Below are 23,805 nucleotides of genomic sequence, written 5' to 3'. Positions count from 1 at the left end.
GAAAATAAAGAAAACTCTTTGAATGAGAAGGTGTGTCCAAACTTTTGGTCTGTACTGTGCACACAAATACAGTGCCTTGCGAAAGTATTCGGCCCCTTTGAATTTTTAAACCTTTTCACACATTTCAGGCTTTAAGCATAAAAGATAAAAAATTTAATTTAATGGTGAAGAATCAACAACAATCGTTAAGTTGAATGAAATGTATTGCTTATTTTAAACTTTTTTTTAAAAAAAATAAAATAACTGAAAGGGTCTGAATACTTATGACCATGTGATATTTCAGTTTTTCTTTTTTAATAAAGTTGCAAAAATTTCTACATTTCTGTTAAGATGGGGTGCAGAGTGTACATTAATGAGAAAAAAAAAAACTTTTTTGAATTTACCAAAAGGCTGCAATGAAACAGAGAAAAATGTACAGGGGTCTGAATACTTTCTGTATCCACTGTATATACACACACATTATATTTATATAAACATTATATGTGTATATTATATAAAATATGCGCATATATTTATACATGACACAATGGAAGAGAAAAACGGATTTTTGTGTACTCACCGAAAAATCGTTTTCTCTTAGCCATCATTTGGGGACACAGGACCATGGGTGTCATGCTGCCTATCCATAGGAGGACACTAAGTAGATGCAAAAGCATAGCTCCTCCTCTGCAGTATACACCGCCTGGCCGTGCCAGGCAAGCTCAGTTTTAGTACACAAGCAGTAGGAGAAAAAAAACAGTAAAAACTTACCTCAACAGAGGAACATGAGAAAAAAAGAGTCATAACCAAATAAGGTACTGAGAGAACCAAGGCTCAACAGGGCAACAGGGTGGGTGCCGTGTCCCCCAATGATGGCTAAGAGAAAACAATTTTTTTCGGTGAGTACTCAAAAATCCGTTTTTCTCTGACGCCTCATTGGGGGACACAGGACCATGGGACGTCCTAAAGCATTCCATGGGTGGGAAACATAAAAGAAGACAACACAACCCAAGGACTAGGAACCAGTCCCAGACAGCCTGGAGCGCCTACTGAGAGAGGTGCTCTACTGCCGTTTGCAGAATTTTCCTACCCAGATTTGCCTCAGTTGAAACCTGGGTATGGACTCTGTAACGCTTTGAAAATGTATGTAGGCTAGACCAGGTCGCAGCCTTACACACCTGTTCCATTGAAGCCTGATGCCGAATGGCCCACGAAGCTCCAACTGCTCGTGTGGAATGAGCCCGCAGCCCACTAGGAATGGGCTTGAGTTGCAAGCGGTAGACTTCCTGGATCGCAGAGCGAATCCAGCGAGCCAGCGTCGCCTTTGAAGCTGCCTGTCCCTTCTTAGGCCCCTCAGGAATGACGAACAAAGAGTCCGTTTTCCTAAAGGGGGCTGTCCTGGATATGTAATATCTGAGAGCTCTGACGAGGTCTAACGATGCAGAGACCTTTCCACCCTATGAACCGGGTGTGGACAAAAGGAAGGCAGGACAATGTCCTCGTTCAAATGAAACGGGGTAAGAACCTTTGGAAGGAAATCCAGAAGGGGGCGCAGAACCACCTTGTCCTGGTGAAAGAGCAGAAAAGGCTCGCGGCAAGAGAGTGCTGCCAGCTCCGAAACCCATCTGATGGACGTAATTGCCACTAAGAATGTTACCTTCCAGGACAGAAGAGCAAGGGAGGATTCCTTGAGGGGTTCAAAGGGAGACCTCTGGAGACTGTCCAGAACGAGGTTGAGGTCCCATGGTTCCAGCGGCCGTTTGTACGGGGGAACTAGATGGGAAACGCCCTGGAGGAAGGTCTTGACTTGCGGTTTTTGAGCCAGGCGGCATTGGTAGAAGATTGAGAGCGCTGAGACCTGCCCTTTAAGGGAACTGAGAGTTAACCCCGCTTGCAAGCCAGACTGTAGAAAGTCGAGAATTCTGGGGATGGCCAGAGGCATAGGCTGGACGTTAGTTTCCCTGCACCATGAAAGGAAGATTTTCCACGTACGGTGGTAAATGCGGGATGAAGCAGGCTTTCGGGCGCTGATCATGGTGGCAATAACCGTGGGGGAGAACCCGCTCTTGTTAATACCCAGGTCTCAATGGCCATGCTGTCAGCTTCAGGGCTCTGGAGTTCTGATGGGAAATGGGCCCTTGGGTCAGCAAGTCTGGGATGTCTGGAAGGCGCCACGGTGCGTCTGTGAGCATTTGTACCAATTCGGCGTACCAGGCGCGCCTGGGCCAGTCCGGTGCTATCAGTATCACCGGGACTCCCTCTGCCTTGATCTTCCTTTTTACCCGCGGCAGCAGGGGTAGAGGTGGAAATATGTAAGGCAGGCGGAAGTGGAGCCAGGAGCAGACTAGAGCATTCGCGCCGATGGACTGCGGGTCGCGTGACCTGGCTATGAACGCGGGTACCTTTGCATTCAACCTTGAGGCCATTAGCTCCACGTCTGGTGTGCCCCAGCGAGTGCAGATGTGTAGAAACACATCTGGGTGGAGAGACCATTCTCCGGCAGCCAGGCCTTGGCGACTCAAAGTCTGCTGACCAGTTCTCTACCCCCGGTATGTGTACCGCTGATATCACTGATCCCGTCAATTCGGCCCAGCTGAGGATCTTGTGGGCCTCGAGATAAGCCGCTTTGCTGCGGGTGCCCCCCTGCCGATTGATATAGGCTACACCTGTCGCATTGTCCGATTGGACTCGAATCTGACGACCCGCTAGCAGAGGGCAGAACGCTCTGAGCGCGAGGAAGATCGCGCGGAGTTCCAGGATGTTGATGGGAAGGAAAGACTCCTGGGGCATCCAACGTCCTTGAGCAGTGTGGTGCCGGTACACTGCTCCCCAGCCTAGGAGGCTGGCGTCCGTGGTCAGGACCAGCCAGTTCACTGGGAGAAAACATCTCCCCTTTGATAGGGATGAGGACCGAAGCCACCAGCGGAGTGCGTACCTGACTGAAGGCGTCAGGTGAAGATGCCTGTCCAGGGAGAAGGGGCTCTGGTCCCAGGCCGCTAGAAGGGCTAGCTGCAGTGGGCGGAGGTGCAGTTGAGCAAAGGGTACTGCTTCCATAGCTGCCACCATCCTGCCGAGCACTTTCATGCTGAATCGAATGGAGCGAGATGGAGGACGTAGAAGGCAGCGTACCGCTCATTGAAGAGCGAACGCCTTGTCCTGAGGGAGAAGGACCAAGCCCCGACGGGTGTCCAGGGACATGCCCAGGAAGGTGATGGATCGTGATGGGATCGGGGATGATTTGTCCAGATTCACTAGAAACCAAAACAAGTGAAGAACTAGGAGTAATAGTGCAAAAAACCAAAACAAAAAACTCCTAAAATAAATTTTTTATTATATCATAATGTTAAAAATGCTCCAAAACAGAGCGCAATAACTCTTATATAATTAAGTACACTGGTCAAGTGTGGTGGAAGGAAGGGCAAAAAGAGGTATGAGCCAAAGTGATAGGGGGAGCTCTAATTTACTCAACACTCAAGATAGAGTTATAGATAGCATAACTTCAATGATATAGTTTTGTAAATTGAATGCCCTGTTATTCTAGGGGGTGTAAAGAGGGGGATAATCTAACCCTCCCTTTCATCTACCTTCCAGCGGAGGTGCACCATAAGTTATTGGGTACCCCCCCGCTCCTCGTCGGCTTTCCCTATTCTGTCCCTTTGGCCCGCAAGTCGCAGGAACAACCACCACCAAGAATAAAGGTGCAAATAGTCAGAAGGTCATTATCAATATGGTTACCTGGATTGGCAACCCTGATACAGCTTATCCTTTATGAATAAAGGAGAAAAAATGATGCTTATTAATGTATTAGCAACAAACTTGGAAAATCCATACAAAATATTTACTAGGGCTTGGTCACCATAGATATGATAGCCAAACTACAGCTGTACATATATATGTTCCTGTACAGCTATACAAGTGCAAATTGGTAATAATATACCGATGATATTAGTGATAACAAGATAAGTTCCCTGTTGGGATTACATGCTATTATCTGTTAGGGTCACTGATAACAAATCCCAACCCCGACGCGTTTCCCCCCTATTTATGTCTTTAGGGGTTCATCAGGGGAAGAAAGAAGGATTTCATCATATCCACATCATCAGTATCATAAACTTTCTTTCTAAAGAGAAAAAGAGATATCGGTTTCCCAAGTAAGGACATTATATAACATCCAGAAAATTCGCATACATTCTCTACAGTATACACCATACAAGACCGAATTGTCTATTTTCATACCTTAGTTGATTTGGCTTTCCTCATGGTATCAGGCCGACATCAGTAGCCTTTAGTAGTGGGCAAAAACGTCTGGCATGCATTACCCGCTAGTGCTCCAGGTATAATGACCACAAAAAGAACACCGGGCAGAGAGGCAGCGTACCCTTCCTCGCTGGCGTCTTTTAATGTCTGAATGCCGGTTACATGCTTTAACCACACTTCCTGTATCGTGGCGTAACGCCGGAAGTGTAAAGCATGTGGTGAGACCGCAACTTCCATACCTGCGTGACCAATAGGAAGTGCGGCTGAAGTGGTCATGTGACAACACAGACGTCACAGACATCACTTCCACGCCCCCACACGAACAGACGGAGATGGCGTCCGAAGTAGTGAGGTGGTAGACACAGACGTCACTTCCGCACCTGCGCCGCAGAGTGTTAGTGACGTGATCACCGCATCTGCGCGGTCAAATCCCACTCACCGCTCCATGTTGTCAGATGGAAGCAGCGACGCACCTATGCGCCTGCGCAGTGAATCGTCAGCGTCATGGTTGACGATATTGTGGCGACGTCACCAGGCAGCTGCGCAGAAGAAGTATATGGAGGGATCTCGGATTCCCAGCCCATTGCACTTAAATGTGACAAATAAGGACATTATCTCGTCCTGAAGTAAAAAACCTCCCAGAGTGTATGCCATCTTAAGGACAGCTATTACTCCTCCCCAATGGTGGCAGGAAAACCATATCTGCCAAACCCATTACTTAGGAGAGGAAGGAAGCTTATAGAAGTATAAGTAATAAGTAATAGCAAAGGCCGGGATCCATATATATCAGCCAAGGGTCCCAAAAATAGGGAAAGTGTTTAATGTAGAGAATGCATGTTGACTATATCAAAGCACAAAGGGATATCATCATCAGAGCATATACTGCAACAATGCGATAAAGAAAATCTAGCTAAAAAAATGAATTAATACCCCTCAGGAATAGCAGGGGCTAAAAAGCAATCAGACTAACAACAAGGAGAACAAAACTTAAGTTCACATGTGAGGTAGGTGGTGATAAGCTACCTTTCCTAGATATCCTCCTCATTAAGAACATGGATGGAACTCTGGGTACCACTATTTACAGGAAGCCAACAGCAACAAACAGCTTGTTGAGGTGGGAGAGTTATCATCCTGCACCCCTACGGAGGGGTATCCCTAAGGGGCAATTCCTCCGACTCAGGAGGAATTGCTCGTCCCTATCTGATTTCCAGCAAAAATCTGGGAGCCTTGGCAACAACTTCAGGGAGAGAGGCTACCCGGAATATGTGATCAAATCAGCATTTGAGTCTGCTCGTGATCAAAGAAGGATTACTCTACTAGCTAGTAAACCCAAGCGTGAGCAGGAACAAATTACCAGACTTATTGGGTCATATGATGATCAGAATGAAAAGATCATGCACATCCTGAGGAAGCACTGGGGAATTTTAAGGTCTGACCCAGATTTAAGTGACTTCATCACTCCCTATCCCAGCGTTACATACAGGAGGGGTAAGACGATTAAAGACTACCTGGTACATAGCCATTTTGTACCAGAAAAACCACCTGGCACATGGCTTGAGAGGAAACCGTGTGGCACCTTCAGATGTGGGTCTTGTAAATTTTGCGCATATATATATCAAAGCAAAACATTTACCAATTTAGAATCAGGAAGAGTTTTTTACATCAGGGATTTCGTCAACTGTCGTACAGAAGGGTTAGGCTACTTTCACACCTCCGGCTTTTGCAATGCGGCACAATCCGGCACTTTGCAGGAAAACCGCAACCGTTTTTTTTTGCTGCCGGTTGCGTTTTTCCTGCATAGACTTTAATTAGTGCCGCATTGTGCCGCATGGGCTTACGTTCGGTCCGGTTTTTGCCGCATGCGGCAGATTTAGCCGATGCGGCGGCCGGATGGAACGTTCCCTGCTACGTTTTTTGCTCCGGCAAAAAAAACCGCATCGCGCCGCATCCGGCCGATGCGGCGCTTTTCCCAATGCATCCCTATGGATGCCGGATGCGGCACGATGCGGCAAAAAACGCATCCGGCCGCCGCATGCGGTTTTTGCCACTGCACATGCTCAGTAGCATGCCGCAAGCGGCAAAAACCGGACCGGCCGCATGTAAAAAACTTATGCAAAGGATGCGGTGTTTTCACCGCATCCGTTGCATAGGCTTCACAGCCGGATTGAGCCGCACGGCTCAAACCGGATGTGTGAAAGTAGCCTTAGTGTACAGATGTACATGCACGTGTCCACTTAGCTATATAGGTAAGACAAGACGCCAATTGCGTGTTCGCATTGGGGAGCATCTGGGCGATATTGCCCACAAACGCGACACACCTATAGCTAGACACGTTAATAACTGTCACCAGGGAGACCCCAAGAGCATACGATTCCAAGGGATTGAAGTTGTCCCGATGCCAACCAGGAAGGGAAATTGGGACAACAGAATACTTCAGAGGGAAGCCCGTTGGACTTTCCTCCTTGATACAGTTAACCCCAAGGGCCTCAATGGAGGTTTTGAGCTATATTAGCTTCATTTAAGATAGTTACCCACAATACATCTCCTAAAAGCCCCCTGTCTCTTCCTTATCTACCCCCTAGTTCCGTTTCTGGTTTTTTGTTCTCCTTGTTGTTCGTCTGATTGCTTTTTAGCCCCTGCTATTCCTGAGGGGTATTAATTCATTTTTTTAGCTAGATTTTCTTTATCGCATTGTTGCAGTATATGCTCTGATGATGATATCCCTTTGTGCTTTGATATAGTCAACATGCATTCTCTACATTAAACACTTTCCCTATTTTTGGGACCCTTGGCTGATATATATGGATCCCGGCCTTTGCTATTACTTATTACTTATACTTCTATAAGCTTCCTTCCTCTCCTAAGTAATGGGTTTGGCAGATATGGTTTTCCTGCCACCATTGGGGAGGAGTAATAGCTGTCCCTAAGATGGCATACACTCTGGGAGGTTTTTTACTTCAGGACGAGATAATGTCCTTATTTGTCACATTTAAGTGCAATGGGCTGGGAATCCGAGATCCCTCCGTATACTTCTTCTGCGCAGCTGCCTGGTGACGTCGCCACAATATCGTCAACCATGACGCTGACGATTCACTGCGCAGGCGCATAGGTGCGTCGCTGCTTCCATCTGACAACATGGAGCGGTGAGTGGGATTTGACCGCGCAGATGCGGTGATCACGTCACTAACACTCTGCGGCGCAGGTGCGGAAGTGACGTCTGTGTCTACCACCTCACTACTTCGGACGCCATCTCCGTCTGTTCGTGTGGGGGCGTGGAAGTGATGTCTGTGACGTCTGTGTTGTCACATGACCACTTCAGCCGCACTTCCTATTGGTCACGCAGGTATGGAAGTTGCGGTCTCACCACATGCTTTACACTTCCGGCGTTACGCCACGATACAGGAAGTGTGGTTAAAGCATGTAACCGGCATTCAGACATTAAAAGACGCCAGCGAGGAAGGGTACGCTGCCTCTCTGCCCGGTGTTCTTTTTGTGGTCATTATACCTGGAGCACTAGCGGGTAATGCATGCCAGACGTTTTTGCCCACTACTAAAGGCTACTGATGTCGGCCTGATACCATGAGGAAAGCCAAATCAACTAAGGTATGAAAATAGACAATTCGGTCTTGTATGGTGTATACTGTAGAGAATGTATGCGAATTTTCTGGATGTTATATAATGTCCTTACTTGGGAAACCGATATCTCTTTTTCTCTTTAGAAAGAAAGTTTATGATACTGATGATGTGGATATGATGAAATCCTTCTTTCTTCCCCTGATGAACCCCTAAAGACATAAATAGGGGGGAAACGCGTCGGGGTTGGGATTTGTTATCAGTGACCCTAACAGATAATAGCATGTAATCCCAACAGGGAACTTATCTTGTTATCACTAATATCATCGGTATATTATTACCAATTTGCACTTGTATAGCTGTACAGGAACATATATATGTACAGCTGTAGTTTGGCTATCATATCTATGGTGACCAAGCCCTAGTAAATATTTTGTATGGATTTTCCAAGTTTGTTGCTAATACATTAATAAGCATCATTTTTTCTCCTTTATTCATAAAGGATAAGCTGTATCAGGGTTGCCAATCCAGGTAACCATATTGATAATGACCTTCTGACTATTTGCACCTTTATTCTTGGTGGTGGTTGTTCCTGCGACTTGCGGGCCAAAGGGACAGAATAGGGAAAGCCGACGAGGAGCGGGGGGGTACCCAATAACTTATGGTGCACCTCCGCTGGTAGGTAGATGAAAGGGAGGGTTAGATTATCCCCCTCTTTACACCCCCTAGAATAACAGGGCATTCAATTTACAAAACTATATCATTGAAGTTATGCTATCTATAACTCTATCTTGAGTGTTGAGTAAATTAGAGCTCCCCCTATCACTTTGGCTCATACCTCTTTTTGCCCTTCCTTCCACCACACTTGACCAGTGTACTTAATTACATAAGAGTTATTGCGCTCTGTTTTGGAGCATTTTTAACATTATGATATAATAAAAAATTGATTTTAGGAGTTTTTTGTTTTGTTTTTTTCCAGATTCACTAGCCACCCTAAGCGGGATAGGGTGTCCACAGTGATCTGTACGCTGGTTGAGCAGTCACGGAAGGAGGGGGCCTTGATGAGGAGGTCATCCAAGTAAGGGAGAACGACTACTCCCCTGGCGTGAAGGACGCTCATGGCGGCCGCCATGACTTTGGTGAAGACCCTTGGTGCGGTGGCAAGGCCGAAGGGTAGAGCTACGAATTGAAAGTGGGAGTCCTGAATTGCGAAGCGGAGGAACTTTTGGTGATCTGGGGCGATGGGTATGTGCAGGCACGCGTCCTTGATGTCTATGGAGGCGAGGAATTCCCCTTCAACCATGGATGCAATAATGGACTTTAGGGACTCCATTCTGAATCTCCGTACGTGCACGTTTGTTTAGGTGTTTGAGGTCCAGGATGGGTCGAACTGACCCATCCTTTTTGGGGACCACAAAGAGGTTGGAATAAAAACCCCCGAACATCTCGTCGTCTGGGACAGGTATTATCACTCCTGCTGTTTGGAGAGAGTGGATTGTTGAGAAAAAAGCTTTGCGTCATTTTCGAGTCTTTGGGGGGTTTGAGAGAAAGAACCGACTCGGGGGTCGGGTCCGAAATTCTATGTGGTAACCGGAAGACACAAGGTCTCGCACCCATTTGTCGTCTGAGGCGGCAGCCCAGATGTGTTGAAAGAGCCGCAGTCGACCTCCTACAATGAGTGTGTCTTCCGGGGCGCCGAAACGTCGTGGCCGAGTCTCCCTAGTCCTGGACTGTTTCGGTCTAGGCTGCCATGACGAAGTGGGTTTCGGGGAGAGCTGAGAAGGTCGGTGCCTGCGTAGTCCGCGGCTGGTGGCGGGGATAGCACGGGATGTCGACCAACCAAATGAGTTCCGAAAGGAGCGGAACGAGGACTGTGGACATCTGGTGAAGGACGTCCTGGACTTCAGCTGGGGGAGGGAGGTACTCTTTCCTCCCGTGGCGGCAGAAATGAGCTTGTCCAGACGTTCGCCAAACAATCGGTCTGGAAAAAAAGGAAGGCCCGTGAGAGACTTCTTGGAGGCAGAGTCTGCTCGCCATTGTTGGAGCCAGAGAGCTCTACGGATGGCTATGGTATTTGAGGCGGCAAACGCTGCGCAGGTAGCAGCGTCCATGGAGGCCTGGATGAAGTACTCCGCCACAGCGGCAATTTGAGCGGTTACCTCTGTGAAGGTATGAGTGAACTGGGATTCCTCAAGCGAAGTGTTAAGGGATTCTGCCCAGACCGAGATCGCCTTTGCAACCCACACAGAGGCAAAGGAGGGCGAGAGGGAGGAACCCGCAGCCTCAAAAGCAGAGCGGGCGAGGTGCTCCACCTGTCTGTCTGTCGGGTCCTTGATGGAAGAACCATCGGGTAAAGACAGGAGCGTCTTTGTGGCAAGGCGGGAGACCGGGGAGTCGACCGACGGTGGATCGGCCCAGCCCTTAGGGGCAGGTGAGGCAAAAGGGTACCGGGACTCCATGAGTTTTCGGTTACCGAAGCGCCCGTCAGGCTTCTCCCTTTGCTTTGTGAGGATATCCTGAAACTCTGGGTGATCAGCAAAAACCTTTTGGGGTTTCCTTGCCCTCTTAAAGGAGACCGCATGATCAGTGGTAGTGGATCCTCCATATGCAGAGTTTGGTTGATTGCTGCTATAAGGGAGTCTATTGCAGTTTGATCATCTGGGGGTGATGAAACCAAGGAATCCTCCTGGTACAAACAGCATTCTCCCTCCTCCAGCTCATCAGAAGTCGTGGAGCGTGTGGGAGAGCCTGCCCTGTGTGCTCCCGAGGGAGAGCCCGCTGGAGACACCCGGCCCTGTGCTCTTTTCCTGATCCCTGCAACCGGTGAAGCATGTGCCCCGATTACCTCAGAAGGATCCTCTATAGGGGTATCTTCAGGCTGCGTTCCGTCCAGGGACCCAGAAGGGTGTGGAGGACGACATTGCATAGCCTGAACCAGGTTCTGTGACAGTTTTTCCATGGATTGGGATAGAAACTGTGCCCATTCCGGAGGGCTGGGGGCCCTAGGCTCTGGGCTGCCGGTTGCAGCGGTGGTGTCAGGGGGGTCTTGGGGGGGCTATAGGGGCAGAGGACTCACAGAGAGAAGAGGTGTGTTTACGTGGTAGCTCAGCGTGGCAGGCAGTGCAGGCTGAATAATAGACTAAGTGGGCTTTAGTACTCTTAGTGCCCTTAGATTTCTGCATGTTCCTAATAGGAGTATGCCAGGAGGGGGAGCAATGCTCAGCAGAGCTACAATTGAAGCAAGCACCTCACCAGAATCAGCAGATGGCCCTGTCCTCATGAAAGATTAAGCTCTATGAAGATCTTCGCATGCTTTCCTGGGGGGGGCGGGGCCTTAGCGCTAAAAGAGCGGGAAGATAAGTCAGTGTGCCCCCCCCCCCCCCTGCTGTGGGTAGTAAAAAAAAAAAAAAAAAAAACGGCAGGAAGGGAGCTTCTGAGTTTTCTTCCCTCTCCCTACAGTCAGCACACAGCTTGTCACCGGTGGTTATCAGCCGTCTTTTCTGCTAGAGCAAATAAACAGAGCAGATAATAAACAGCGTGAGTCCCTGAGCCCTGGGCCCTCCCCCCTGCCCTGGAAATTATCTGCAAGACTTTCTGCAAACAGCAGAACTTCCCCCACCTCATGCCAGCAAGCTAGAGAAAGTTAACACTGTGTGTGCAGGATCCTTGCTCCTTGCACATAATAAATACTGTAAATGTCCTGGGAGCCTTCCCTGCAGCGTCTTTTCTCCCTTTGTCTGGGAAACCACTCAGGGGGGATCTCCCCTTAAAACCCTGCTTTCCAGGCAGTGAAAATAGCAGAGTCAGCTTGCTGTGTCGGTGTCATATTCAACTCAGAGCCTGCAGAGAGGGGCTGAGGAATTGGGCTATAGGGGCACAGGCCTCTACCCTGGGCTTTGGAAAATCGGTGTCTGTGGAACCCGTCGTCCAGCCCAGGATCCAGTGTCGCAGGAGGGGGAACGTGTAGGCAACACTTCACGTTCCCGCCCGTTGATAGTAGTGGGAGATTGGTCCCAAAAGGAAACCGTCGCCCTCAAAAAATAACAAACCTTGAAAGGAAGTGCCTCCTACAGACACTAAGCTAAAACTGGGCTTGCCTGGCCCGGCCAGGGGGTGTATACTGCAGAGGAGGAGCTATGCTTTTGCATCTACTTAGTGGTCCTCCTATGGATAGGCAGCATAGCACCCATGGTCCTGTGTCCCCCAATGAGACGTCAGAGAAAGACATCTTTCTTTTCTTTTGTGTCATGTATACACACAGTATATATATATATATATATATTATATATATATATATATATACACACACACACATACACACAATATATAAAGCTGAGTGTATGTATGTATATGTGTGTGTGTGTGTGTATCCGCTAAAGGAGTCCGCACCGTTGCATTTACAATCACGAAATTTTGCACAGACCCTCATGTGACTCAGGGAAGGTGATAGACTATGTATTTGACGGGAAAATTTAACCCCGCACTGTACAGTTAGTCTTCAAAAAACTTGCCTCCATTAAAGTCAATGGAGCTGCGAGCTACAGGTTATTAATAGCAGCTGTGACTGGTTGCTATGGGAACAAAAGACATTCATAGTATAAGAAGCTTATGTGTGAGGTCATAAGATGTCAGTGGGAAGACGGATAGAGACAGAAAAGGAAAGAGACAGACAGGGAAAGAGAGGGAAAGAGACAGAGACAGGCGGGGAAAGAGACAGGCGGGGAAAGAGACAGGCGGGGAAAGAGACAGGCGGGGAAAGAGACAGGCGGGGAAAGAGACAGGCGGGGAAAGAGACAGGCGGGGAAAGAGACAGGCGGGGAAAGAGACAGGCGGGGAAAGAGACAGGCGGGGAAAGAGACAGGCGGGGAAAGAGACAGGCGGGGAAAGAGACAGGCGGGGAAAGAGACAGGCGGGGAAAGAGACAGGCGGGGAAAGAGACAGGCGGGGAAAGAGACAGGCGGGGAAAGAGACAGGCGGGGAAAGGGGAAAGAGACAGGCGGGGAAAGAAACAGAGAAAGACAAACAGACACACACACACACATAGACACAGACAGAGACTGGGGGAGAGACAGAGAGACAGTTACTATTACTAACCGGGGGGGGGGGGTTCCAGATGTAGACTTTATGGGATGTGGCCTTTATGTTTTCAGTAAATATGCATTTCTTTCTTAAAATCAGTGGTTGCTCTAATTAATTTTCACTAATGTGAACTACTTAAGTATATGTATAAAATAACAGAATATCATTATGACTAACAGCACCGACTGGTGTGAAGGCCGATTTACTGCAGTTTAACTAGGTAGATGCCAGTCAATCACTACTAGCAGCATATAAAAAAATGATTGCTGAACCAGGTCACATCAGCCCCCTCCATGACAAAATTGTGGGGTGCCAATCGGATGTCATTGCAGCCAGGGGCCCGCTGAAGGCCTATGTTGTTTGCAAGTAAGTATGCCACCCAATTAGAGCCCAATGGGCTTTCTCTCAATGACACACAGAAAGGCAAAATACACAGCAATATAGAAGCAATCTAAGAATAGCATGTTCAAAACTGCTTTGGAAGTAAAAATGTAAAAAATAACTTAAAAAGGAAAATAAAACAAACTGCAGATAGACCGGGCCACATGACGCCCGCCAGAGGATTTGCTGTGTCCTGCGGACCTGTCTGGCAGACACTACTCCCGTCTTTCAATATTCAAATGTATTTGAGTCTTTCAGACGTGAATATATTTGAATCCTGTGGCGCCAGAACTGGGGCAAAGCAGAGAAGCGCCTGTCATCGCCAGCCCTGAAGTGCAGCAGCGTGAGGAGGTTGGCACACTGCTGAGGTCATCACGCTGCTGCTGGGACATCTGGCTGCAGTAAGTGCCCATGTAGGATCCAAAAGATTAAATGTCTAAATATCAGGGTGGGTAGAGGGATTAGGATTAGAGTTACTTCCAAGACACAATATGGGGGATGGATGATTGTTAAAGTGGGCACAGTATAGCGAGGAGCAAGAAAAAGAAAGTCCAGCTCACCATGTCCATCCATCCTCAGTATGGAGTCCTGGATCCAGCCTCGATCATGATCTTCATGACTAAGCGTGCGTCTTGCACTTGAAACGAGTTGATGTGATATGTGCTGTTATTATGCCCTTTATATAAAACGAGAAGGTGGCCCGATTCTACGCATCGGGTATTCTAGAATTTACGTATTGCGTAGTTCATGTATGATTTTTGTTATAGATATAGATATAGATATATATATATATATATATATATATATATATATATATATATATTAGATGTTGTTGTGTGTAGTTACCAAGTGTTTGTGTAAGGCGCGGTACATGTTCTGGGTGTGGCAGGGGGTGAGAGCGGTGTTGTATGTGTGTTGCGTTGTTTGTGGAGCGCTGTGTGTCTGTCACGTTGTGTGTGTGTGTTGCGCGGTTTGTGTGGGTGTGGTGTGTTTTGGGGGGAGGTATGTTTTGTGCAATGTGTGTGTTGTGCAGTAGGTGCGTATATTTATGTATGCCGCGGTGTTTGTGTGTTGGGTGTTGTGTGTGTGCAGCGTTGTCTGTGTGTGTGGGTGTCTGTGTATGGCGGTGTTTGTGGTTCCGTGTGTGTGTGTGTGTGTGTGTGTGTGTGTTGGGGGGAGGTGTGCACCTCCCATCGTGCTCCATCCCCCATGCTGCGCACCCTCCATCATGCCCCATCCCCTATGCTGCGCATTCCCCATCGTGCTCCATCCCCCATGCTGCGCACCCCCCATCGTGCTCCATCCCCCGTGCTGCGCACTCCCCATCGTGCTCCATCCTCCATGCTGTGCACTCCCCATCGTGCTCCATCCTCCATGCTGCGCACTCCCCATCATGCTCCATCCCCCATGCTGCGCACTCCCCATCGTGCTCCATCATCCATGCTGCGCACTCCCCATCGTGCTCCATCCTCCATGCTGCGCACTCCCCATCATGCTCCATCCCCCATGCTGCGCACCCCCCATCGTGCTACATCCCCCATGCTGCGCACCCCCCATCGTGCTACATCCCCCATGCTGCGCACTCCCCATCGTGCTACATCCCCCATGCTGCGCACTCACCATCGTGCTACATCCCCCATGCTGCGCACCCCCCATCGTGCTACATCCCCCATCGTGCTACATCCCCCATCGTGCTACATCCCCCATGCTGCGCACTCCCCATCGTGCTACATCCCCCATGCTGCACACCCGCCATCGTGCTCCATCCGCCATGCTGCGCACTCCCCATCGTGCTACATCCGCCATGCTGCGCACTCCCCATCGTGCTACATCCCCCATGCTGCGCACTCCCCATCGTGCTACATCCCCCATGCTGCGCACTCCCCATCGTGCTACATCCCCCATGCTGCGCACCCCCCATCGTGCTACATCCCCCATGCTGCGCACTCCCCATCGTGCTACATCCCCCATGCTGCGCACCCGCCATCGTGCTCCATCCGCCATGCTGCGCACTCCCCATCGTGCTACATCCCCCATGCTGCGCACTCCCCATCGTGCTACATCCCCCATGCTGCGCACCTCCCCATCGTGCTACATCCCCCATGCTGCGCACTCCCCATCGTGCTACATCCCCCATGCTGCGCACTCCCCATCGTGCTACATCCCCCATGCTGCGCACTCCCCATCGTGCTACATCCCCCATGCTGCGCACTCCCCATCGTGCTACATCCCCCATGCTGCGCACTCCCCATCGTGCTACATCCCCCATGCTGCGCACTCCCCATCGTGCTACATCCCCCATGCTGCGCACCCCATTGTGCTACATCTCCCATGCTGCGCACCCCCCATCGTGCTACATCCCCCATGCTATAATAGTTCTCCTATTATAATCAGAGAGGAGTATAATAGGAGGACTGTAATAGGAGGAGTAGTCCTGGGGGGAGAGGAGTATAATACCGGCTCCCTGCACATGTGTACCGGGAGCCGGTGTACACTGGTAACTATGATACACATCGGGTAACTAAGGGACCTTAGTTACCCGATGTGTATAATGGTTACCAGCGTTCACGGGCTCCGTCATGATCCCAGCATCGCAAGGTTATGTCTGGCGCTGCTGGGATCGTGACGGAGCCGGTGTACACTGGTAACTATGATACACATCGGGTAACCAAGGGACCTTAGTTACCCGATGTGTATAATGGTTACCAGCGTTCAAGGGCTCCGTCAAGATCCCAGCATCGCAAGGTTATGTCTGGCGCTGCTGGGATCGTGACGGAGCCGGTGTAGAAGCAAGCGATATCCCAGGATGTTGTGAGTGTGTGGATGTGATGTGTGAGGTGTGTGTGAGAGTGAGTGTGATCTGATGTGTGTGTGTGTACTTACCTGGGAGTCGGAGCTCCGTGTCAGTTGGGCCAGAGCGAGCGTGCATTGCGTGAGGGGGGCGGGGCCTGCAGAGAGCCGGGGCGAGAGGCCAATCCGTGTAGGGGGGCGGGGCCATGGCGAGCCCAGCGGCCAATCAGCTTTGTGTCACCGTAAGGACACAATTTTGGAGCATGACAGACAGACAGACAGACAGACAGAATAAGGCAATTATATATATAGATAGAATTCAAGGAACTTCGTATGTTTTGAGCTGGATTCTCAGATCATCTTTATAGCGAGGAGCAGTTGGACTTTATGCATAGGGGCAGTGTAGGGGAATATTATTGTTAGGGTCAGTTTGTGGGTATATCTTGGAGAAGGGCACTGTATCAAGGAGTGAAATTATGGAGAGGGGCACAAAGGGGCATGGGGGGGATGTAATGGAGAGGCTCAGTGTGTGTGTGTGTGTGTGTGTGTGTGTGTGTGTGTGTGTGTGTGTGTGTGTGTGTGGTATTATGTAGAGGCTAAGGGGCACTTTGCACACTACGATATCGCAAGCCGATGCTTGCGATGCCGAGCGCGATAGTCCCCGCCCCTGTCGCAGCTGCGATATCATGGTGATAGCTGGCGTAGCGAACATTATCGCTTCGCCAGCTTCACATGCACTCACCTGCCCTGCGACATTGCTCTGGCCGGTGACCCGCCTCCTTATTAAGGGGGCGGGTCGTGCGGCGTCATAGCGACGGCACACGGCAGGCGGCCAATGGAAGCGGAGGGGCGGAGATGAGCGGGATGTAAACATCCCACCCACCTCCTTCCTTCCGCATAGCCGGCGTGAGCCGCAGGACGCAGGTAGGAGATGTTCCTTGCTCCTGCGGCTTCACACACAGCGATGTGTGCTGCCGCTGGAACGAGGAACAACATCGTAACATCGGTCATTTCCAAATTATGGAAATGACAGACGCTACACCGATGATACGATTACGACGATTTTGCGCTCGTTAATCGTATCAAAAAGGCTTTACACACTACGATATCGCCTGCGACGCCGGATGTGCGTCACTTTCAATTTGACCCCACCGACATCGCACCTGCGATGTCGTAGTGTGCAAAGTGCCCCTTAGTGTGTGTGTGAGGGTGACATTATGGAGAGAGCTATCTGGGGGATTATTATGCGGAGGGTGAATATTTTGTGCATGAAGCACAAGGAGGAGCAATTATTTTTCAGGGTAGCAGCATTGGAGATATTTATTTTTATGGGGCAGGATAATGATACTTTTATTTCTCAGGGCATAGTGTCGGGATGTACTGCTGAAAATGAAAAAGTGAGGTCTGCAGAGACAAGCTGTGGGCATTAAATCTAATCTTGGCATCTTTACTACGTGGAGCCAAAAAGGGATGGGAACAACTTTAATAAGGGAAGAATTCTCCTATGTGTACCTGCACGCAAATGTTTATTTGTGATACTGCCTACATCTCATCAGTAATGTGGTTCCTGTATGGTCCGCAGTCTGATTATGGCTGGTAATAACTCCCAGCATCTCCTTCCCATTGATAAGGACATACTGGGAACTAAAGGTTCAAGCAATACATGTATGGAGCTGACCTGACATTGCAATTGATCGTTGCTTTATGGTTGGTGCTGTAAAATGTACAGATTGTGTTTCTGATCTTCTACACGTAGCAATTCATAAAATGCTTCATGTTAAAGCTATCTAAAATCTCTAAGTTCTGACTATTTTTATGAGGAGGATTTGATGAGGTTCTGCTCCAAAAACTATTTTAAGATAGTGTGTCCACACTGATGTTTTTGGAGCACAAGCTCTCCAAATCCTCTTCTATTACTTAAAATGTGGTCCTGGTGATGTATTAATGTACTGATGGTGGTACTAATGATAATGTATTCATGTAAATAACTCTTTACATTGTTTTGCAGCCCTTGGGATTGGCTCAGTAAGGCAATGTGACCCCATGACCAAAAAAATATGGTGCAACCCTGAGATAGATGTTCTAATGCCATCTTGTGGTTATTAATTGAAATACAGAAACTTTCAGACTTGCTTCATCATACACAGTACACAAGTGTCATATATCAGCTTGGTCAAGAGAATTAGAACGTCCATGATCATCCTACCTACTATGTAAAGGGGCTTGTCCACTAAGAGATTATCCCAGATTAATCAATTCAAGACCCAGATTAAAATAAAAGCAATGTATTCTCACCTCCTGCAGCGGTGCCGACTCAGAATTTTGGCGCTGCTGATCTCAACAGCGACGTGACATTGTTATGTCATGTACTGGCTCTGGCCAATAAGCGACCGCTCGTCAACTGCAAATCATCAATCGGTCAGGGCAGAAGTTCGCTATAACAGAATAGTAAGGTCTGCAGCCGGCACGTGACACAACAATATCAAGTCACTGCTGGGAACCACAGCACCGACACTAGAAAGGCGCCAGTCCAGAAGGGGAGAACACATTGCTTTTACTTTAATCCTACTACCAGAATCCTCAAAGAAGGACGTTCAGATGTCTGAAAAATGACTTTGTGCTCACAAAACAGTATTTTTAGATATTACTTTACCCACAAAAGCCCCACATACCTTCCATCCTAAGAAGTCAGCTAGAGCAAGACAGCCATCATCACAGTTCCCAAGCCAGGCCACGTCCCTAAGGGAAAACATAGGTAGCAACAATTACAGTTGCAAGTTTTTGGACTCTTATCGGACAACCTGGAAAATTGAACATAAGCATTTTCCTCTGGCTGCGATTTTTTGGATGATGAACCCACAGCCCTCCATAGAAATAATATGCACCCTCTACCAGACCACAGAGACATGCTTCATAAGTTTGGCATGTAGTTATTACATCAGGCAGCTGAAGCCTTCACCCATCAGGACTCCTCTCTTACTTAGTGGGACCTCGGCATGTGAGGCAAATACTAAAGAATAAAAGATGAAATGTTGGATTACCTGTAAGCCTTCTCTGAGTCGAAGTCCATGCCACCTCCCAGACCGAGGAGTCCAAAAAATGAGTCCCCCTGAAGTGTTAAATCAAAGAAAGTCAAGACACTAAAAATAAACGAGACTAAATGTATGAAAATTGATAATGGAGAAACTCATGTTCCCGTTTGCCTACCTCTCCAGTCTTTTCCTTATTGATTAGCAGGCGTGGGGTTTTACTAGGAACCCTAGAAATAAAAAAAAAAGACAGTTGTTACTTCAGGTTATGTGATTTTTGCATATAATCTCAGTGCTTATTTGTATGGGTAAAAACAGTAATGCTGTAATTGTAGCTAAATGTGAGTGTTTCATTACAAGTGCTGCTTGTCGTAGGTGCCCCGTAGCATCCACACTGCTAGATAGTAGAAGCCATGTACAATGTCCTAATGCCAAGTCAGGTGAGACAATAATTCATTTCTTTTTCAGTATACGTTCCTTTAGCTCTGTTCGTCTGTGTAGGGTTACTTACAAAAGTCACCTTCTGGAGACCTGCTCTCCATAACAGTTTGCCAACTTGGAGCATTAGCACCAGGTTTAGCAGAAAGCCACAAGGCACACATCATGGGCCCGGGAGTCACACTTTGGGACCCCTGCATTATAGTATTTGAGATATTGTTTATTTTTTGCTGTGGATATAGCTAGACAACACCTTCAAGTAATATACATCAGTGAAGTAGCGGGAATGGAAGTCCTCCTGGCTGACAGCACTAGTATCTCTGTGATCTACAATCAATGCAGTATCTGCAACTCAAATAACAAGTGATCTAGCTAAAAATTCCATTTACAAAAAATGCAACTAAAAACTGCCGAGTACAAAAAAGCCATTCATGTCTAAAAACAAACAAACAAACTGGTTAGGGTACCGTCTCACTAAACAACGTACCAGCGATTCCAACCACGATACGACCTGGTCAGGATCGCTGGTGTGTAGCGACATGGTCGCTGGTGAGCTGTCAATCAGGCAGATCTCACCAGCCACCAGCGACTCCTGTAACGATGCTGCGCTTGGTAACCAGGGTAAATATCGGGTAACTAAGCAAAGCACTTTGCTTGGTTACCTGATTTGTACCCTGGTTACCAGCATACACTGCTTAGCGCTGGCTCCCTGCACACGTAGCCAGGGTACACATCGGGTTACTAAGCAAAGCGCTTTGCTTAGTTACCCGATATTTACCCTGGTTACCAGCATACGCTGCTTACACAGAGCCGGTGCTCGTTGGCGTTGGTCTCCCGCCGTCAAACATGCCGATGTGTGCTGGACAGCGGGAGACCAACGAGCAAAAAATGAACCAGAACAGTGTGTAACGATCAACGATTTCACAGCAGGGGCCAGGTCACTGCTTAGTGTAACACACAGCGAGATCGCTGGTGAGGTCACTGGTACGTCACAAAACCTGTGACTCAGCAGCGATCTCGCTAGTGATCTCGCTATGTGAGAAGTATCCTTTAGAGTGATATACAGTTACTTTCACAAATATTTGGACAGTTTCAGGTTTAATTAAAGAGGTTGTACAAAATATTCTGTGAAACGTATTCTACAAAGCCTCCTAATTTCAAGGGCTCAAAAGTAATTGGACAATTTAACTTTACCATAAATAAAATGTAATGTTCATTTTTAATACTCTGTAGAGAATTCTTTTCAATGACTGCTTGAAGTCTGGAAGCCATGGACATCACCAAACAATGGGTTTCCACCTTTGTGAAGCTTTGCCAGCCTTTACTGCAGTTGTCGTCAGTTGTTACTTATTTGTGGGTCTTTCTACCTTAACTTTTGTTTTAAGCATGTGAAATACATTCTTGATGGGGTTGACATCTGGTGATCGACTCGGCCATTGCAGAATATTCCACTTCTTTGCCTTAAAAATCTCCTCTTTTACATTCACAGTATGTTTTAGGTCATTGTCTATCTATACTGTTAAAAGTACATTTGGTTCAATCTGAGCAGAAAGTATAGCCCTGTACACTTCAGAATTCATCCGGGGGCTTCGGTCTTCAGTCACATCATCACTAATCACTAGTGACCCAGTGCCATTGGAAGCCATACATGTCCATGCCATCACACTGCATCCACCATGTTTTACAGAGGATGTGATGCACTCTGGATCATGAGCCTATGCTTTGTGGTTGGCTCACCTGTCCGCTCAGCCACGGCAGATACATCTTTTCTCTGGTTTATCCATGCTTTAGTCTTTTAACAGGTGGTATTTATTTATGCACTTGTCTGTCCAATCACCTTTTGGGTGTGCCAATATATACCTTCCCCCCGTTAGTGTTTCCTGCTGATGATATTCTCAATTGGATGTCCAGCCATACTGTCAGTGTAAATAAGACTAGCTGGGAATTATCTGTCTGCTGTTTTTGCTCTTCACTCGAAACCTCTGTTCTGTTTGCAGCTAGGAGGTAGGTTGGATACTATCCAGCAGCACTTTCATTAATGTTTCACTTTGTTTTATGTGGTTTGTGGTCTCTACCTATCTCAGCACACCTTCCTTTCTGTAGGTAAATTGCACTCTGCTCTGCTGTTCCTTAGGAACTACGTGAAGCAATTGACGGCTGTTAAGGCAACAAAGGTCCGAATTGCTATAGTTTAATCTGGATTAGAGCCATTCTAGATTACACAGGCACCACAAGGACTCAGAATCTCTAGTCTGTACAGGAACCGGCTGGGTCAGTCGCAGTTTTTTAGTGTTTTACCCATTTCTCCCTTGTGAGTTAATTACACAATCATAACTTTCTACTTCCCATCATTCTGGTACAGTTTGATCTTAGTTTCATCTGTACATAGAATGGTTTTCTAGAACTGGATTTGCTTCTTTAGATGTTTTTGGCAAAGTCTAATCTGGTCTTTCTATTTTTAAGGCTGATTAATGGTTTGTACCTTTTGATGAACCCTCTATATTTGCTATCATGAATTCTTCTCTTTATGAAAGACTTACATACTGAAGCACCTCCTTCCTGGAAAGTGTTTTCACTTGGGTAGATGATGTGAAGTGGTTTTTCTTCATTATAGAAAGGATTCTGCAATCATTTACCACTGTTGTCTTATCGTGAATGTCCAGGACTTTTTGGAGTTCCCAAACTCACTAGTGTACTTCTTTAGCAGAGTGTACCAAATTGTTGATTTGGCCACTGCTACAATTTTCTTTCCTCTCTCTGACAGATTTGTTCCTTTTTTCAACCTAATAATGGTCTGATTCTCATCCATTGAGAGCTCATTTGTCCACATGTTGTGCGTTCACAACAGCTTTCAAATACAAATGCCACAGCTGGAATCAGCTCCAGACCTTTTACCTGCTTAATTGATGGATTAATGAGGTTATAGCCCATTTAAGAGCTTTTGAGATAATTGTCCAATTACTCTTGTCCCCTTAAAAAGAGGCAGCTACATATTGAAGAGCTGTAATTCCGTAACCCTTACTCCAATTAGGATGCAAATACCTTCAAATTAAAGCTAACAGTCTGCACTTTAAGCCCATATTAATTACATAACTGTATCTCAAATATTTTTTGGTAAACAGCTAAAATGGCAAAACTTGAGTCATTGCCCAAATATTTCTTAACCACACACACACACGATGAAGACACTACTTACTTGCCTACAAGTGAGGCAAATGGCTGCACCTGAAGGGACGTTCCCATCACAATAAGGAGATCAATTTTTTGGAAATCCTAGTAAGACAAGGAAGATTTAATCATTTCGTATCTTAAACATAACAATGGTCAAATATCACTCAGAAGTTAGAGCAGTGGCCAGACATGGATTACAGTACAGGTTATTTATTTGTTTTGACATTTAGATAAAAGGTGCCAAACTATTTGTAAAAAAAATGATAAGAAAAGCATAGGTATATTTATAGTCTAGGGTTGGGACAACAGAAAACCATGGCAGCCATCTTCAGGAACCAGCGACATTTTTGTTCACAGGTTGTGTCTGGTATTTCAGCTTTTCAGGACGTTAAAGGGGTTGTCCACTACTTTTACACTGGTGGCCTATCCTTAGGATAGGTCATCAATGTTTGATCGGCCGGGGGCCGACTCACCGCACCCCAGCCAATCAGCTGTTCTCATTCCCAGCTGTGGCAGCAGGCAGCCGTAAATGCTCAGCTGTAATCAATAGGAGGCTGATGTGCAGTACCTGCCTGCTATCAGAAGACAGAGCCGAGCCGGAACTGAGCATTTCCAGCTGCGTGTTGCTGTCACCGGGACCGAGAACAGCTGATTGGCGGGGTGCTGGACCCCGGCCTATCAGACATTGATGACCTATTCTAAGGATAGGCCATCAATGTAAAATTAGTGGACAACCTCTTTAAAGGGCTTGTCTCCTTTCAGAAAACTATGGACTCCGAAACCCCCAGTAAGCTCAAGTTCATTGAGTTTTATACAGCAGTTAGCTGCTCCTTTCTGCAGCAGACAAAGCTCCCATTAGTCTTGAAGAATAACAATTCCTGGCCCTCAGCACCATCCACAACTGTTCTCCTAATCACGGCTCCCACTTTCCAGAGTTGTGTGCTTGTTCACTCTATTATCTCTATATGTAAAGATAATGGTAAGTGTTGACACAAAACAATCATTAACAGACCATTAATGTGTAGTAGCAGAATGAAGCTACTCAACAGAACTGTCACTCAAGGAGGAGCACCCGCCCAGCCAGACACTAGGAAGTAAGGAGACTGAA

At 47.4% G+C, this 23,805-nt stretch overlaps 1 protein-coding gene across 2 annotated transcripts in view; it reads right to left on the bottom strand.

Annotated features, from left to right (window-relative positions):
* SIRT2 (sirtuin 2) overlaps window positions 1-23,805 on the bottom strand; it is an 89,378-nt gene that overhangs the window by 12,711 nt on the left and 52,862 nt on the right. For both annotated transcript variants that reach the window (XM_075335557.1, XM_075335556.1), the window contains exons 12-15: window positions 22,723-22,799; window positions 19,267-19,318; window positions 19,101-19,168; window positions 18,732-18,798 (exon numbers count right to left, since the gene is read on the bottom strand). In XM_075335557.1, coding sequence (XP_075191672.1) covers window positions 18,732-18,798; window positions 19,101-19,168; window positions 19,267-19,318; window positions 22,723-22,799 — 264 coding nt within the window. The remainder of the gene's footprint in view (window positions 1-18,731; window positions 18,799-19,100; window positions 19,169-19,266; window positions 19,319-22,722; window positions 22,800-23,805) is intronic.

Source organism: Anomaloglossus baeobatrachus, chromosome 2 (assembly GCF_048569485.1).
Source record: "Anomaloglossus baeobatrachus isolate aAnoBae1 chromosome 2, aAnoBae1.hap1, whole genome shotgun sequence".
In the NCBI taxonomy this organism is placed as follows: Eukaryota; Metazoa; Chordata; class Amphibia; order Anura; family Aromobatidae; genus Anomaloglossus; species Anomaloglossus baeobatrachus.
Note: the sequence above shows the minus strand (reverse complement) of the source record. Positions and strands in the feature narration are given on the sequence as shown.